This window comes from Mycetomoellerius zeteki, unplaced genomic scaffold, assembly GCF_001594055.1.
Source record: "Mycetomoellerius zeteki isolate Tzet28-1 unplaced genomic scaffold, Tzet1.0 scaffold415, whole genome shotgun sequence".
Classification (NCBI taxonomy): Eukaryota; Metazoa; Arthropoda; class Insecta; order Hymenoptera; family Formicidae; genus Mycetomoellerius; species Mycetomoellerius zeteki.
In genome coordinates, this window is record NW_017257409.1 from 1,513,990 (window position 1) to 1,533,113 (window position 19,124).

The 19,124-nt window shown below is 30.7% G+C and overlaps 1 protein-coding gene across 2 annotated transcripts in view; it reads left to right on the forward strand.

Annotated features, from left to right (window-relative positions):
* Fhos (Formin homology 2 domain containing) overlaps positions 1–19,124 on the forward strand; it is a 151,884-nt gene that overhangs the window by 101,110 nt on the left and 31,650 nt on the right. For both annotated transcript variants that reach the window (XM_018453910.1, XM_018453909.1), the window contains 2 exons: positions 9,766–9,824; positions 18,095–18,162. In XM_018453910.1, the coding sequence (XP_018309412.1) occupies positions 9,766–9,824; positions 18,095–18,162 (127 nt within the window). The remainder of the gene's footprint in view (positions 1–9,765; positions 9,825–18,094; positions 18,163–19,124) is intronic.

A 19,124-nucleotide genomic window follows, 5' to 3' on the forward strand; every position in this document is an offset into this window, starting at 1 on the left:
AACAGGTGCAACGTGTCCGGGAATGCATTTGAATAATTGGAACGTACGAGCGAGAACTACTTCGCATTGCGTTAGGATGTCTCAGCAAGATCGATCATGATGATCCAAGATGAATTTAGTTATAGTCGCGTTCGATACATCTTTCATTAATGCAACTCGATAGCTGTTTTTCGTATAATTTATGAAAACATCATGATGATTCTATTGTAAAGAAACACCTAGTAAATTCATATATTTCGCATACCTACGTATTCACACAGAATAATCAAATTCAACAAATTTCAAAAATACAATCTAATGACTTCATTATTTCAGTATCTATTCTAAATCTTTTTGAATTTAAGAAAGGACGACTTATAATAATACAGATGGCCGTTAAATTTGCTTTTTTTTTAATATAACAATCTAAAAAAAATAATCACTAAATTATACTCGCAATTTGCTCAATTTATTTTTTATACTTTAATGTTTTATTCATTACTCTAGAAATTTTATTTCAATTAATTTATTATAGAAATATGTTATATAGATAATTTTTATTACAATTAATTTTTTATACAGACTTAATAAAATTTATTCAATAGAATTAATGACTGCGTTATCTTTGAATTTTTTTAGAATATTTGATTTATACATTATCGAATGTTTAAGCGTATTCTTGTTTTGATACATGTATTATGTTATCTGAATTGATAAGTTTAGTGATTTATAAAAGGACGTATCACTTTACGTTATTATGCGTATCTAAAAAATATAATGAAAATAAATAACGGTTTTTTGATTAAGATATATTTTGATGTATTTTGATGTACAATTTAATTTATACAATTTTTCGTGGCACCTTTTCTACGTATTTATAATTTTACCTGTGACATCTAAATCAATCATATAAAAATATTGCGGCGAAAATCGTATATTTGACACATCGATATTTTTTATTTTACAATATATTCAGCTGCTGTAAATTATATCAACATCCACATATAAATTTTTTTTTTATATTTATTTATTATCTTTGGAAAGCTGATGAAATCTTGCTATTCTAAAAGATACTAATTATCCAGCATTTCGTAAGCACACACACACACACACACACACAGAATTATAAACCTTCTCTCTCTTAAAAATTTTTGTACTTATTAAAATTCTAAAGAGGATTCGATTTTTATTTTATTATGTAAGTGAACAATTTACATTTTTCTAGAAACATCTGAAATACATTGGACTTTGATTCGACTATTATTGTCAGTTGATTCCTCTTGTTCTGTATATTTCTTGCTCCTTGGACACTATGCGAAACGTGTAATTAATTCATTACCGCATTCATGTTCCTAACGGCTCTTTGTGTGAGTGCATTTCTGATTTTTGATTCCATCATTAAGCAATCAGCAGAGACACGATTTTATTTTACATAAATTAATTAAATTGGTGTTTTTCTCTTATTTAAATATCGGTACTTCTAAAATAAAAATAAATCCCAGCTAAAAACGAATGATAATTCTTCCTGTATTATATAAACAGTTTAATGTTACTTGATCAAGAGGATCAAAACATATAATTATGATTATTTCATGTTACCTAATCTCAAGGAACTTTCTATAAAATATTATTTGTATCCCGATACACTATTTTCTTAAAATATAATTATCATGTCTTTCGAAATCTTTTTCTATACATGATCGTCAGAATACCTCTCTGGATCGTAAGTGTTCTTGTCAAGGAAAGAGAGTCATGTGGTAAGCGGCAAACGCCGGACGTAATCGAAGTTGTTAGCAGTACGTTGATTCCCTTGAAACGTACTCATGAATCGCGTTCATGATTCGATGACATTCCATGGCGATTGTCGGCCCCTTGACTTTCACTCCCGCGCGTTTCGTTGATCGTTTGTGTCCGAGGCACGATCACAAGCCGTGACTCGATCGTTCTAGAAGGAGCGTGCCTCGTTTTCTTCGAGTTCATTGAATCCGTTCGAGTACTGTAACTTGCTCGTACTTGTGCGGCGCAACGTCCTGGAAACGTGCCGTCACGCGAATCGATCGATCATCGATCACTCCCTATCGGACACCAACATTGAGCTCGGCGACCTCGGTGTTGTGCAGTCCTTTCGCTCTTATTCTTTTAACATTGTAAGGAATTTTTTATTTAATGTTAAATTAATATTAAACTGCAAAACACACAATATGCTTCCATTTATTTCTGGGCATTCTACGTATTATGATAACATTGAATTTCGGATGTATTTTTTATTAGATACGAAATATATTTCTATTTTGCAAAACTTTAGGTTGAAGAATTACGAATTTACTACACATATATATATATATAACATTGAATTGAAGATTTTTAGAAAATTAAATAATCAGGATAAAACGTAAAATGCTTATTCAAGTATCCACGGATGATGGATAAATTATATATTTCAAATAAATACAATTCGCAATTGGGATATACTTTATCAAATGAAATTAAAGTAAAATTGGAATATATAATTTATGCGCCAACATTCACAGAGGTTCACATAGGCATTTTACTATATTAGATTTATTTTTGCAGCCGTACAAATATTATTATTTTGTTTCAACAGCTCTTATTAGGTTCATATAAAATAGATATTATTTAACAAAATTTAATATTGTAAGAGTAATTAACATTACACATATAAATATTTTTTATTATAATTCACCCCCAACTCGTTTTTTGTAAATTGAAAAACATACATTTTTTTAAATTAATCTGAAATCAACTGTGTCACATTTATAGTTTAAAAAGATTCCTTTATGGAGATGCTATTTTTAGCTGTTTAATAGTTATCCACTTGAAAACAATAATTGTCATTGAGACATTATCAATCAATAGCATGTAAATTATATTGTCAAATAAAGAAGAACAATATAATAAAATATTGGAATAATTTTAATTTAATACTTCTCTCTCTTTTTTCCTCTCTCTTTCTAATACTTATAAAGTTTTTTTTATGTAAAAGGTGAATGGTTTCCTATTTAAACGTAAATAAACATCCAAAATAAAATAAATAATTATATATTTTAAATTTGGAATTTCCAGAATGAGAATAAAAAATTCCGACGGTTTTTAACAAATTTAATTTTAGAAATAAGGATACGTAGAATGTACAAATTATTTTTTTATTTATTTATTCTTAATTAAAATTTATATTTATAGAGAACTTGTTTGAGACTTAACTATTAAAATGTTTAACTTTGTAAAATACGCATTTAAATAATTGTTATCTAAAGGAATTAAAACACTTTGCAGTTTTGCAACTTTAGAATATTTTAGTTTGTATTTATATATGCTTGTCTCTAATGAATAAATTTAATAATTGTTATTTGGTAGGCGGTGTTTACTAATAGTGAGTGCAATTTAATTCTTGCACGATGTTTTCTGTCATAAATATTGTGTTTTTCACGATTTTAAGTTGGAAAATGCTATGAAATACATTACTTTAATTTAGACATTTCCATTAGTCGTAGCAATTCTCTCTTTTTCTCGAATGGCTAGAGGCGCTAATTAGCTTTGCTATTCCAGAAAACTGCGAAATCGCGCTTGTTCGCAAATGCTTGGCAACTTGCTTTGACCAACTCGATTCACACGCTAAGATAAGTCGTTGTAGAATCGAACGTCGCAGAACGTATGTCGCGATGTGTGTGCATTTCCATATCCGTATTGTCGCATGCAGTCGCGTGTGTGCGTTCGATTTAAATACTGGCGGACCAATTAGAGGGGTTAATTCCTAAGTGATTTATGACTTCAACCGGGGGAGAGCGACCTGACCTTAAGCTTCGTCTCTAGTATCGTTACGCAATCGCCGACGAGCTTTATTTGTATAACCGTTAATCGACTAACACGCGCGCACTTTACGCACACCCTTTTCGTGCATGACCTCGGAGGATCTGCCGGAATATATTAGCTGTTTGGGTGCTTGTTAACAGCGGACGGTGCTTTATATCGAGGGGAAAATATCGGCGTAAATTTAGTACCATGCTTTAAACTATATTTACATTAATAAATTGTATCGTAGAAGCGAAACTCTATAAAATTAATTTTTGTTGAAATCATAGTAGTAATAATAAATTAGATATATGTAAACGAAGTTATGTAATAAAAAATACAGCGACGTTTTTTGTTATGATTAGAATTGAATATGACATAATTTATTATATAATAATAAACATAATAGTTAAAGATTAAAACATCATGAGATAATGGGCAGAAATAAACATACACACACATTGCAGTGTTTATATTTCTGCCATACTTTGTTACTGTGTTTATTTTCTCATCATCTTGGCATTTTATCAAATGTTGGTACGTCTTAATAAATTATCGAATAATTGATAAAAAGTCTTCTGCTAAATTACCTAGTGACATTAATTGACTCAGCAAGTTGTCGCAGAATTTTTGTTCTTGCAAGTAACTCTTGATTACATCTCGCAGTTTGTTAGATAAATGCGCTTGTTTTTGAAGTCACGTCAGTGAGTCGTCTTTTTCTTGGCAACTGCGACTTTATTTCGTTACTTTATCTTACATAACTTCGCGAAGGAGATATGTATTCGAAAATTTACTCGGAGATAGTCTCGCACGTGCATCATATCATTTCGTAATCGTTCTCGCCGAGAACAGAATCGAGATCACCCGAGCGAGTCATCAGAAGACGACGGGGTTACCTGATCCTTTCATCCGCAGAATCGAGTATCTCGAGGTGTAACGAAGCGAAGAGGTCGCGGCGGGTTAATATTGGCCAAATCGTTTTCTTCTTAGACGAATCCAAGTGGATTTCTATCATTAATTTTCATTGCAATCGACGAATTCCGCGTTAGAAATGGTACAATAGTTCGCCCTGCCTTTCCCTCTTTCCTCTTTCTTTTCTTATCAATATACCTGATTTCTTTCATTTTCGTGAAAAGTAATAATGAATTTTTCGGTACTTAAAATTTACTGTAAATAATAAACATTTTTAAATTTCTGATAGATATTGTATTGCGCTTATAAATATATACATACACTTGTACGTTTATAAATTTTTATTCTTTTAAAATATAAAATTAAACTATATATTTTTTAGATATTTTTATTAGAATTATATATCTACATATGTATAGTATGTATATATAGAAACTGTATAAATTTAATGTTTTTACAAGCATGTTTGCATTTTCTATAATGTAATAATTTATTAAATCTCCCGAATATTACTGGAAAATTAATACCAGTTAGCTCACTTTCTGTTGGCATAAACTTCTCAACGCAAACATCTGTAATTTCATACTCGATCGAGATATAGGAATCCTCAGCGAATGCCCGTTCACTTCGTAACTTTGTGATGCACAAACTTTTAAATTAAAGAGCGCATGGATAAAAGACGAAGTATCGATAACAGGTATTGGAAACAACTTTGCCAGCTATCAGTGCGTTGTTCACCAATTGAAAACTGTCAGCCGGCAGAGTTATCGCATTTAAGACAACGGCTATTTCGCTCTCCACCCTTCGTCCGGGGAATTACGATTAATGCGCCATTAAGAGAGATTGGAAATCGTTTCGACCCCGGAGACTTTCGTCGCCCAATGGCACGGACGACAAAGTTCCCACGGGCGTCCAGGATTTTGCATTCCATTTGCCGGGAACGTTACCCAGCTTCGCTTTCGTTCTCCCGAGGGTGCACTCGCTGCTAGCAGACTAGTGGTAGCCACGTTGGAGGTAAATCGTATTTGCATGAGGGTTTCTCCAGCTCTCCTCAGGTAGATTTCGACGACCTCCAGTGTTCTATGACACTGTTCGTTGTTTCCTCGAGAAAGTTACGACGTTTCATTTCGAGAAGGCACTTTAAATCGTCGCGTGCGCTCTTATGTATGTAAAAACATCGACGTTCGAGCACACTTCTTCGTCTGTAACTGAATAAATCAAGTACACCTAAAATAAAATTAATTAAATAAGATTCAAAATTCTCGGGAATTTTACAATACTTTACCTTTTCAACGAAAAATAAGAATAAGTTAAGTTAAAAATTTTTTAATATGTATTTGTAAAATATGAATTTTATAAATTATTTATCTATTATTTATTGTTAAATAATTTTTTTTTAATTTCGCTTTGCAGCTAGTAATGGCGAAACTGAAATTTCGTTTTAAATTATAAGTATTTAATCATTGCGACATGACAATTGAATTGCAAGATCGAAAGGATTAAAACGGTATTTACGACACCAAAGCATTTCGCTGTATGTTTATCGTGAGGTAATCGTAAATTGCTATTGCACTTCTGCAGAAGAAATTATTGCGACTCGGTAGGAGCAAAAGATGGCAGCTGAATGTTTACGAGGAAACGGGACGCGCATACCTAGTCGATATTATGGCATTGAACTTGGCCCCGTGCCTGAAACTTTTTAATTTATTCGTGCAACCTTTGCTTTTGGAGTTTGTTAACCCTTCGCGGTCGTTGCCATTGGAGCAACGTCGCGTTGCGGCGGCTACTTGTTTTGCTGCCTGGTGATATATCATTCGGTGCGGTGCATCGAGCAGAATGTTCTCGAGCGAGCATTTTGCAATGTTCAAAGTTGAAAAGGGAAAAAATTACGATTTAATCTTGGTAATATTTTAGATGATTTTAATAATAAAATATTTTACACATACACACACACACTGAGAAAAATATCTAGTTGGATTAATTGAAATGCTGATTTAAAAGGGAAGGATCAGAATTTTTTTTATTAAAAGTACTGGAATTTTAGTTGAGATAATCGGAATTCTGATTGAGAATCAGAATCTCCCGATTCGTCCATTTTCAATCAGACATTTTTCTCAGTATACATATATATACTGCACTTTATTAAAGAATACGGCTACTGTTATATATTCCCTATGAACCCTCATACATGACTATTATTTGCTTCTATAATGTAATTTCGTAAAGAACTATAATAACAGAATATCATCATAAATTCTTTTATATTTTGAGTTAACTCCTCTACATATATTTTACGATTTTATATGTATATGTCTTATTATATAAAAATGCACAAGCTTCATCATTTCAATTACATTGTACTTTATACTAATACACTTAAGTTAATCCATTAGATAAATTGGTTACGATATTCATTAAATTAGTTTTTTAAATGAATCTATTTTTTATTTATACTTTTTTTCATTTTTCTTATTTTTATTTTTCTTATTTTTATAATAACTCATAACACACATATGTGTAATTTTATAATTTTGTACTTATATCTATGTATAATTGTATACATTCGCCTGTTTTATTTACTATTAATATGTTTAAATTTAAATTATGATTAAATATGTTTTTTTACCAAAAATCTTTTATTTTCTCATTTTTTTGTATTATATTATTTAGGAATCTGAAAGATTTAATTATTCATTTTAGTTATTCCTAATTTTTATCATTCCTAATTTTTTTAAACGTTTAATATTATTTGCCATACTATCTTTTTTTTAATTTGGCCTATTGCACTCTATATTCATGCCCTTTGCTGGCATTTAAGAGGGGTCGCCTAACATACTGCTACGGCCGCCATTATTCGTGGGAAATTCAGGGCGCGTAATCGCATTCTGACTCCCTCATTTAACGAGCGGAAACATTATTAACGAGCGTATACCCGACTTTTTTTTACCTCCGTGCACCATCGCCACCACCATCGCCGCTATACCGACGACTCTTCGTAGCTTCTTTTTCCCCCCTCTTTTTCTGAAAGCCATTGTCTATACGATCGTCGCGGTTTCTCAGCGACGTGGCGTGGGAAGGTTCGCAGGGCCTTAAAGTTCGCGCCGTTCAAGGTGAGGTGATATGCACAGGGAAGTCGAGTGCGCCACTCTAACCCAATTTATGTATCGAAATACATTGTTGTGAAGCAGCATTTATACCAAAATCGATGAGCGTTTCCCTTTGCGAATTGGTACGCTCACGGGAACTCCATTACAGTTGTCATATGATGAGTTCGTCGCTATACTTGACTATTCCGTGGAGAACTCCTGGGACGCTCATGGAATAACCCACTCCAGAAGTTTCCTATCCGAAAGCCAATTAGCTTGTCTAGTTGTATGGCAATTAGGACAGAATTTATGCATAGTCGATACTATGTGTCATACAAAAGTTTGTAATTATAATTCTATTTCATAACTTCCTTTTAATCACATTGCCTAATAAAGTTATATCAATTCAAACCAATTTTTGAAGGGCTTGATGCTAAAACTAAGCCGCTTAATTTTTTAAAAGGAGAGTTAAAAAAGAGTCATTTTTCTTCACATTTTTGTTCAAAAAGGTGTAAATAAAAGGAATAGTATATTTTATGCATTTTAACTTCATGTGTGGATATGATAAAGTTACTAAAAAGTTTGTAGCATTTGAGGAACATCTCGAAAATTGAGCATTATATGTGTATTTATTCGAATTGCAATATATTTGTTCAATTTTCGAAATGTCCCCCAAATGCAACGAATTTTTACAAACTTTATGTGAAAAGTCAAAATCTAAAAAAAAGAACACTATTTCTTTTACATACACCTTTTTCAGCAAATATCGGCTCTACTTTAATATCCTCCTTTATAGTATTAACAAAAAATGGTTTTAACAAATATGTTATGCAGAATATTTTACGCAGATTGTTAAAATATGCAAAGATTACTTTGTTAATACTAATAATGTTTTTGAATAAAAAAAAAACTTTATTGGTAATAATGGTTTTTATAAAAAAATATTTTTCTTAAATGAAGCTGCCAGTTTTTGCCTCAAAAATAAAAATCGAAAAATTAGCAGTGTCAAAATGTAATTTTATTCAATAAACAGTAAAAGTAGTAAAAATATTCTTACTGTTAATTTTAACTTCAATATTGTCGTCATCGATATCAAGTCCTTCTAAAAATGTTTATGATTCAATTGAATTGGTTACAGTACCATTTATTCACGTTATACTATTTATCATTCTCTGATACGTATTTGTCAACTAGAAAAGATTTTCTAGTTTTATTTAGAAGATAACCGACATAATATGGCTTTTTAATTACTCAGCCAGTTTTATTTATGATAAAATATTAATTTATAAATCTTGGATCTAACCATTTCTTACACAAAAAAAAAAACACGAAATATTTATCACGTTAAATTTACTTGAAAAGTTATTTTTGCAGAAAAAATAGAGCTGATTAGTTTTTACATTGAGTCTTTGAATTAATAATGTTTAATATAGATATAATTATCGTTTACTATATAAACTTTTTGGAAAAAGTATCTTAAATATTATTTCTATTTTGAGCATCTTAACGATGAGAAATTATATTAAAATTATGTTTATTTTTTGTTTGGATAATGTTACAAGCCATTAATTATTTACTTAGTTGATTCAAGAAACAAATGGTAATAACTGCGTTACTAGGTTATTGTGTTGTTATGTCAGAACAAAGACATTATAATTGCAAATTTATAAATCTAAATTTGAGTACATACGGCACACCATAAAAACATATTTGTTAAGGTTCGCACACTGTGGAAGTGGATTAAAGAGGCCCCGAGCCCTAATTAAGTAATTACTGAACGCGATTAATTTGCAGCCATAACTAATTAGTATCCATCCGCGACGGGATGAATAATAGCGTGTTTCAGTAGGGCAATAGGCCTTTCTCATCTTCTCCGCCTCTGTATCTTTAATTACATATTAATATGTAACCCACACAGCAATCAACATTTCGACGCGCGCATACTAATCGGTCGCATTGTTTATTCTTTTTGTTGCAGCCGGAAGAACGCGATCATTCTCAGAACCCAACTGTCCGTGAGGGTTCACACCATCATAGGTGAGTACCATCTCTCTCTCTTTCTCTCTCTTTCTTCCTCATCGTAGATTTCTGATTTAAATCTCGCGACGGGCTCCCACGATCCACTTGGATGGCTCATCCATGTCGACCGCGCGCTGATTCCTCGACCCTTAACTGGCAGCGTCGGGTCGAGTCTCGTTCTAGTTACTCGGTCACTTGTTTCGGTTCACTGACAACGGCGACCTTCTGCTTATAACTGTAACGTTGATGCTGCGAAGCATTGAGTTTTGATAATGATGATCAGATGGAAGATGACTATACAGAGAATGAGATTATATCAAATTAATGTGTTTTACAGGCATTTTGAATAATTTTGTTTTTCAACTTATAATTTTGCTTAATTAAAATATAGAATTATTGATAATTATCTCTTTATTATATATTTTAAGAATAAATAGTAACGTAAACTCTTTTGCAAATTAATATACAGTAATTAATTAAACAATTAACCTTTATTGATTATAAATTTTAAATTGATGAATATATTAAAATTTATAATATAAAATCTATTTTTTTTAATATTTAATATTAGAAATTGAAAAGATGTATAAACAAACAACGTGTAAAAACATTTTCATTAACAAAATTAATTTTCTAAAACTAAGACACCTGTAAATAAAACTTATAAATAAAACCTATAAAAATTATTTTAAATTAATAATAGATTTATATAAATAATATAATTAATTTTTATATTTATAATAATATTTATTACTGTTTAATATTATTTTTAATTGTATACATAACGATTTTATGATAAAATATATTTTAGGTTAAACATATTTTAGATTAAATTGTTAGTATTCTATTTATGAGGTCACTTGTTTCACTAGCAATAGCGACCTAAATGTATGACAATGCGACCAATCAATGTTTGTGGGTGAATAGTCACGCACATTTAAGCACGTTATAGCACGAAGAGATCTAAATGTATAGGGACCGTGTATCATTAATATGAATAATTTATACTGATTGTGATACTGACATTGTGTACAATCGATGACGTCTGACGGATAAACATATATGTGTATAATTAATCATAACAGTATATTTGTAGGAACGTAGATACTCATATTTATAGAAATTGTACAGGCGAGAATTATGTACTGAAATATGTAATGTGACTAAAAGTTGTGGTATTTTTTTTACTTGATATTCTTTTTTTTTAAAAACGTCAGTAGTTTTTAATATTACAAAACTTTTTATGATCTAAATTGTGCGAACAACTATAGAAACAATGAATAATGAACGCATAATTAAATTTACAACATGTTTTCAAGCAAAATATAATGTTTTTAAATATACGCTACGACATAATTATACAATGTCGTAAACAATGAGCTCTGTTGCCTGTTGATAATTAGCAAAGTAATGACTATGCCGTTGAGTGCGGAACCCTGTACCTGCGAAAATCAAACTAATCCTTTATCGTGGCTCAGCGACCATCCATCACCGTCTATGACAGACGGTACTTAATCACGCAATGTCGAATAAAAACTCCCTTCGTTCTACATTCTTTTTACCTGTAGCGTTACAAAAATCGTTATTGAAATTACAACAAATAGCAACAAATACACACCTCTGCTTGATCCTTTCACCGCCAATTGATTCCTATTATAGTTTACAGTTTAAAAATACCTAATTATTTATGTTTACATCTAAACTGTGTAACATATTAGGAAAATATTTAAGAATTCTTAATTTTCTTATTTTCTAGTACCTATAAAACTTTGAAAATTGAAGTATTCAGAACGTTCAAAAAATATGATCAAAATAGCTTTATATATTTTTAAAAAATATGATTGAAATAACTTTCATTTCTTTTTTCTCTTTATTAGAAGAAATAAAAGACCAACATGTGAAAATTTGCGTAATATTTTCAAATTGGAAACAATCATGTTTTTACCATATGATTGTACCATAAATACTTAACACTAAAAATGTAGCATGAACATTTTTGAAATTTTTATAAGAATGCGATGAGTCAATCGGTGGCTTCGACTTTTCTTATTGTAATGCACAGTAAGTGCATTTTCTCGGCGATTACCTTGAACGTTTTTATTGACATAGTGGAACAAATTGAAATATTACGAGAAAATTGAAACATGTCATGCGAGATTTTCGAAACTACTATATTTATTTTACACTTTTTACGCATAATGTATACTTAAACGAACATTTTCAATTTAAAAAATGAGCGATGATTTATCGTTTTATCAATTTTATGAAAACGAAAGAAACGATTCTGTAAGGAATTATTTTGATAACCTTGTTCTGATTAAACCTTATTATGTCTGAATTACTATAATTATCAGTATGCAATTTAACGACTTGCAGGGAAATAATGTCTGTAGGATTCTATTTATATTTTTAAAACAGGTTTTGATAGCTTACTTATTATTTATTTTACTTACAAATTGCAATATTTTTAGTTTCACCAAATCCACTTAGATATTTATTCCTTTATAATTCTGCAGATTATTACACTTATAGATAACGCATTAAAATTTTAACGAATGTTCCGAACATTTAAAACATATTAAATGTTTTCCTAATTTATATCAATTTTTTAAAGTTTATTATTATTCAAATTATTTAAATAAGATTTACTTCTTAATTAATTTTATTATGAGAATGTTTTGTATCTGAAAAATATAATAATGCATGTAGAAATATGTATATGTATGTGTGACGTATGATTAAATTTGTTCGTGTGAATAAAATCTTGTCTCTTGTATTACAAATTCTCTCTCTCTCTCTCTCTCTCTCTCTCTCTCTCGTTTCTATTAAGATTATTACATTATTTCTGTTATAGTGAGAAGTATTTCTATAAGATGTTCAGATGAGCTTATTTGACTTGCTAACATCAATTTCTTGAAAATAACCAAAGATATTCCTTGTGCCTTTTCACCATGTAAATCATTCCTTATGGGATTAGTTCAGCTGTCAGAGTTATTTCCTGCAAGTAGACGTTGTTATAATTGTTAACATTTTATTATATCTGTTTGTATAATTGGATCAATTGTAATTGAAAGATTTTTTTATCATTGTTTGGTCATACATTTTTTTAAATATAACAATATTTACAGAAATTAAATAGAATTACAAATTTTTTGATGAACTTATATTGTTGTGTGTGTATCAGTCAGAAAAAGAATTATATTTTTTAGACATGATAAAAAGGGAAAGCTAATAAATTATTACTAATCAGAACGTGTATAATCACGTTCAGATAGTAGAACGAAATTAAATAGGGTGCATATCTTATTTTATTTCCATATGTCGCTCGGTATTATCAGCTATGATTTATGTGTTTATGAAATTTTCATTTAAATTTTTTAAATTGGACTTAAAAAGTTCACCAGGAAAAAGATTAGCAATATTAATTGTATTTTATGTACACGTTAAATTTGCTAATAAATAAAAATCTTGCTAAAATGTTTCGTAGATGTTAAATACCACAGAGAACGAAATTTGCGAATGATGTGTGTCAGGTACACCTGCAGGCTCTGTGTCCTGGTTCATTGAACTCTGTGAAGGCGGTGGAGGAGATAATCGAAGGTACAGAATAAGCAAAAAAAAAGAAGTTTCAAAAGGGTAGAGGGAGGAGCGGAAGCCAAAGTGGACCGTGCCGTTTTACATATTTTAACGGTTCTTCGTGTACCTCCGACCCTCGTGAAATTTGTCTGTCTTTTTTTCATTTTGATCCTTCTTCTCTTCTTCTTTCTATATGACTTAACTACCTTTGAAAACTAAGTAGTGAAGACGATTCTATCTTGCAAGAATATCCAGCGTATTTTATTTATATTTAAATACGTGCTATTCCAAATGGACAAAAATATTTTAAAAAGCAATGGAAATAAGAAGAGCTTACGGAATAGAGATTCTTAGATAGAGAAAAATTAATCTAAAATAAGTGTTTGTAACACGTCCTCGAAACTTTTAAATGCTTTAACTTATATAAATATTTTTTCACATACTATTTTTTAGCATATTTAATATAGATATTCTTGAAATAAATGTCTATTAATAATAATTTATGGTAAAAAATAAAAAACAAATACCAGAATAAAAATAAGATATCGTAAAATATCGTCATAACCATATTATTAACAACATTATTAATAACATATGATTATATGGTTAACAACGAACAATAAAATTTGATAATCACATGAACGAAAGATTAATTTATTGCACTGTTAAATCTATAGTGTCAAATTTAACCTAACGTGAGTCATGTTCCTACTAAATATATCGTTATTTTTTACCAAAACGATAGTTAAATATGACATTATATCGTGTCAATTTGACACTATATAGTGTCAACTTGACACTGTATAGTATCAAATATAACCATTGTATTAGTATAAAATAATGATATGATTGAGTAGGAGCAGTGGCGACTCACGTTAAATTAAATTTGACACTATAGATTTAACAGTGTGCGTTTATGTAAATACATACGCACTAAATATAAAAATTATAATTGTTATTTGTCTATACACAGTTCTTGAAAGCGTTACAATTATTGCGTTCCATTGCTAATTTATTAATAATAATAGCCTTTCATCTTCGCATCGATGAGCACGAAGTGTACTTATTATGCGGTAACAATGAATAATTTCACTATTCTGTTTCGCTCACGAACAGCTCATACAAATATTCCGCAGTTAACCGGACGCATTACATAGCACGAGATGTGCCACGAGAGCACGTTTTCACGTATCACGCGACATGTGGATTCGGATTTCGCTCACGCCGAACAATCTGGCAATAGTATTCGGTTGTCCGCGAAACGGATTAGATATTTTAGTATTTAGTAACAAATGAAAATTTTCGCGAATTTTTAATAAATTGATCTTTTATTATTATCTGATAGTGACAATAAAAATATTTATTTCTTTGAATTTTTTTTATTTATATAACTTATTAAAATAAATTTATTTAAATAATGAAGACTTTTAATTTTTCACAGAACTTGCTGGTAAATGTTAAACTCAAGACAGAAATTACTAGAAATAGAAATTACACTTTTTTAATTATAGTTTTCAGTTTACTGTTATACAAATTTTATGACAAAGAAAAGCTTTCTTTCTGTAATCAAAATCTGGATAAATTTACAGATCTTGGCAGGAATACCAAGTTTCCTCAAAATTTCGATAAGAATAGAAGGGATGACATTATCAAATGCCCCAGCAATATCAATGAAAATGCAAACTGAAAATTTTCCCAAGATGTTAGAGGCGTGAATATAATTTGAAAAAGTGACTAAGTTATCAATGCAAGATCTAGAAGGTCGAAATCCAAATTGGAACTCGGGTAGAATTAAGTATGCTTCGACGAACCTATTTAAATTATTATCTTTATTATTAGATTTATTATAATTTCTTGTTTAATATTCTTTATTATAATTTCTTGTTTAATATTCTTAATATTTTTATATTTTTGAACCGTTTCTAATTCTCTTTGCTACTCTTATATTAGAACAACGTTATGTGCCAATTGGCATCGCTCCTGGAACAAACCATTATGGATAAAAATAGTACGTAATAACTTTTATCACGCCATATAAATATTATGATATTCCTTATCATATTTTTCTCGTAAATTAGATGTCGCCACGACTTTATCGATAAAACGATTACATCAATAAAATAAATTTCTAATGTTAAATGTCTGTAACCTATTTATTTTTAAAATACATACAAATATATAGATATCTCATATTAATACTTTGATTGATTATACTCATTTTTGAATCTACATGAAAATATTATTGCTGAATATTTTTGAAATAATAATTAAAAAGTAATTAGGAACATATATTTATATAGCTTTAAATATAGTTTTCAAGAAACTTAGCGAATATTAGTATACACATTTAAAATACATAAAATGTTATTTTTTCTTTATTCTGTTAGAGCCTAATTAGATCTCTAATCCGAAAATAAATTAATAAATTGTTTACAGTAGCATAATAAAATAAACACTTAACGCTAAAACCTAACATTGATCAGAGTGAAAATTAAACGAAAGTGAACATATAGGCGCACAATAGCGCATTACGGCGTAGTCGGCAAAGTTGCTTAGCAGCGAAAAGAAGATACCAAGCGGAGACAGAGAAACAGAGCAAAAAGGGTCGAAGAGGGGACCTTTGCTTATATGGTCACTGATTACGGAGGGACTAAGGGCCCCAGGGCCTTGGGACCGCTATTCTTAGAAGACGCGTCGTTCGTTCTCTCTTCCTCGCCTCATCCTTCTGCCCGACTCCTTCGCGACTACCCTGCAGCGAACTCCTAATTACCTTTGCTTGCATATCTCCCTTCTTTCTCCTTCTCGCTCGTTTTTCTCATCACTCCTCTCCTTGGACCATCTCTCTCCTGCATGCATTATGCATTTGGAGATCGCGTGATAGCTGTGGATTATGCGGTCGCACCGGGCCTTCTTTTCCGCGAAAGAAATCGCGAATTGGATTTGCCACACTGCGAAACTTGGACAGGCGAAAAGGCATAGTTACGTAAAAATTGCAAATGAGATAAGGCCACGTTAAACGGAGAGTAACTTTATATTTATATGATATCATTATTAAACATGTTTTATATTTAAAAATTAAAGTCTTTTAGACAAAAAATTAAGTTTTAGTAAATAAAAAATGAAGTACCGAAATGTCATTAATTTAAACTTCAAATTAAAATGTGGTTGACAGTAATAATGATTTAAAAAAAAAAAATAGTAAAGAAATAGAAATAACAGTAAAGAATGATCGATTTTATGTATTATGCTGTTATTTTATATGTTATGCTACTAGATAATTATTTTCAATCAAGCTGTACGAAGATATAAGAAAAATAGAAAGAGAGAAGAAAGAGAACAATGATAAATTGCGCTTATCAAAGAGTGCAGACAGAAACTGCTTTTCGTGTATATATACGTAATACATCGTACCGACATGTCCAACTTTTCTCGCCTTGTTTCCGGTAAAATTCCCATTGCATATATTCACGGCATATTGGTATTTCCACGCTTTTGCACGATAACACGTTTCACTAGACTCATTCCTTTTTTCGTCATCCTGATAAACTATCCGCGAACTTCCCCAGCAAAATCAGAAAATTCCGGTATGGCCGGCAAATTGAATTTGCCCTGCCGCACAGTCGATGAAATGGAATTCAATTATTAGTAATACGGTGAATCGGTGGGTCATGATTGGAAGAGGATCGCGCATTGAATGGCGAGAGAAAAAACGAATGTGGAGACGAAACGGAGATTTCGACTGGAAATTCAACGTGCAAAATTGATGGGACTTAATTACGAACCTGTGTTTAATTGCGCATCGGTGCTTGCTCGATTGTTTATCTGATAAATAAATCCATTTGTAGGAGAACAGAGTCAAATGGTGAGCTTCTCAATGGGATCATGAATTCTCCTGAGAGATCAGAGGATATATATTGAATATAGTGCGGCATATTGAATATCTGTACATTCGCCTTGTTCAATATTGATTGCATACTATAGTTGTCGAGATAATGTCGTAAAAGCGCTATTTGAGAAAATTTTACGAAGATTAATAAATTACTTATGTGATATATTATTTAGTTATTAGATTAAATTTATCAAAAATGATGAGATAGATCAAATATTATAAAATAATTTTGAAGATCGATAAAATAGCAAAATAACTCTCTCTAAGTGTATTTTATAGATTTCATATACTATAGCATTTACGTTTGAATAAAACACCTATATTTGGAAATATTTTTGCGGAAAAAAATTAATTCTTATTAAAGTTAAATTAATTGTAATAATTACTTATCCACTTATAGCGTAACTGTATTAATTCCTCCAGATAAATTTCTTCACTTACTGGGCTGGCATTGACACCACACTTCATTAATCCTGTTGTTTTCGTTTGGTGATACTAAAATTAATCTCAGACGATGAAGGTTCTCGGTCTCGCCCGAGGGCCAGATTCAATAATCTGACGGCAATTTATATCAAATTAGCGGTGCACGCGTGCGCGGTCGCATGGAATTGCCATGATGGAAGAGGCTACGGTAAACGCGGCCTCTTCATTACGGTCGCTTTAAGTACCGTGATCTGAAAGTGGGGTCCTTTGGAAAAAGGGGCCCCAGCAACAATGTGCGCTCACGACGACGGCACGTGTGTGTGTGTGTGTGTGTGTGTGTGTGTGTATGTACATACGGTATTATTATAATAAATGGTTGCGTGTTGCTTGTCTGTTGCAGAAAAATTGCTGAACAGCGAGGGCCGCGAGCTGCGACGGGCTCTCTTCTCCCTCAAGCAGATTTTTCAGGTGGGTTTACAATTCGTGATGAGATAGAATGAGTGGGGTCGCGCGAGAAGACCGGAAAGAATGTATAGTGAACGTATAGTGGGACCGGGGTAGATGAAGAGAGTAGTATGCGACGAAGCTGAGCGGATATTTTTGCACGAAGTTACTTGCATGACGAGTAAATATTTGCATTCGAGCGAATGCAGCTTCTCTACTGTTTATAGGACACAGTTTTTTTCCTTTCTCTAAGAAACATGACTTGATAAAAAATTTAACTAAATATTTGATGATTTAAATTCATAAAAAATATCTATTTTTATATAAATTATTTGCAAGTAATAAGTATATATATGTATTTAATTAAATTCTATAGCATAATTGTTACTTGCTTTATTAATAATTTAAACATATTTTCTTAAAAAAACATAAAATAACGGAACCATTAAATTAAAATATCTGAAATTTGTTGAATTTTTTATTCTCCATTTGGTAACAAAATTATTGAAAATAATTCTGTTGTTAAATATTTAACATTCAAGAGTATAAATATACTGTGTGTCTGAAATCTTATTATTAAATAATAATTTTCGGTGACTACTTTTTTTTTTATCTCTGTAACGGTGTTCCACTTTTACGAATTTGATTTTCTTTGATCAATATTATTCTTTTTGTCGAGAAAAATTCCGACACGAAAACTGACATGTAGATTAAAACACGTTTCATAATTTTTTTGAAAAATATGTTTAAATTTATTATGTTTAACTTATTTATCAAATAAATAATACACACTTTTTCTTTCTCCCTCTCTTTTTCTTTTTAAGCTAGAGTATCTGAGTATTTCATCTGTCACCTACAATTTTATAAAGACTGAAATTATTGGAAATACTAAATTTTAATTTTGTCCTTGCAGTGATAGACGACGGAGAATTAATTAAATCTTGCTCACCCATTTAACGATTTTATTCCCTTTTCCGATTATTGCC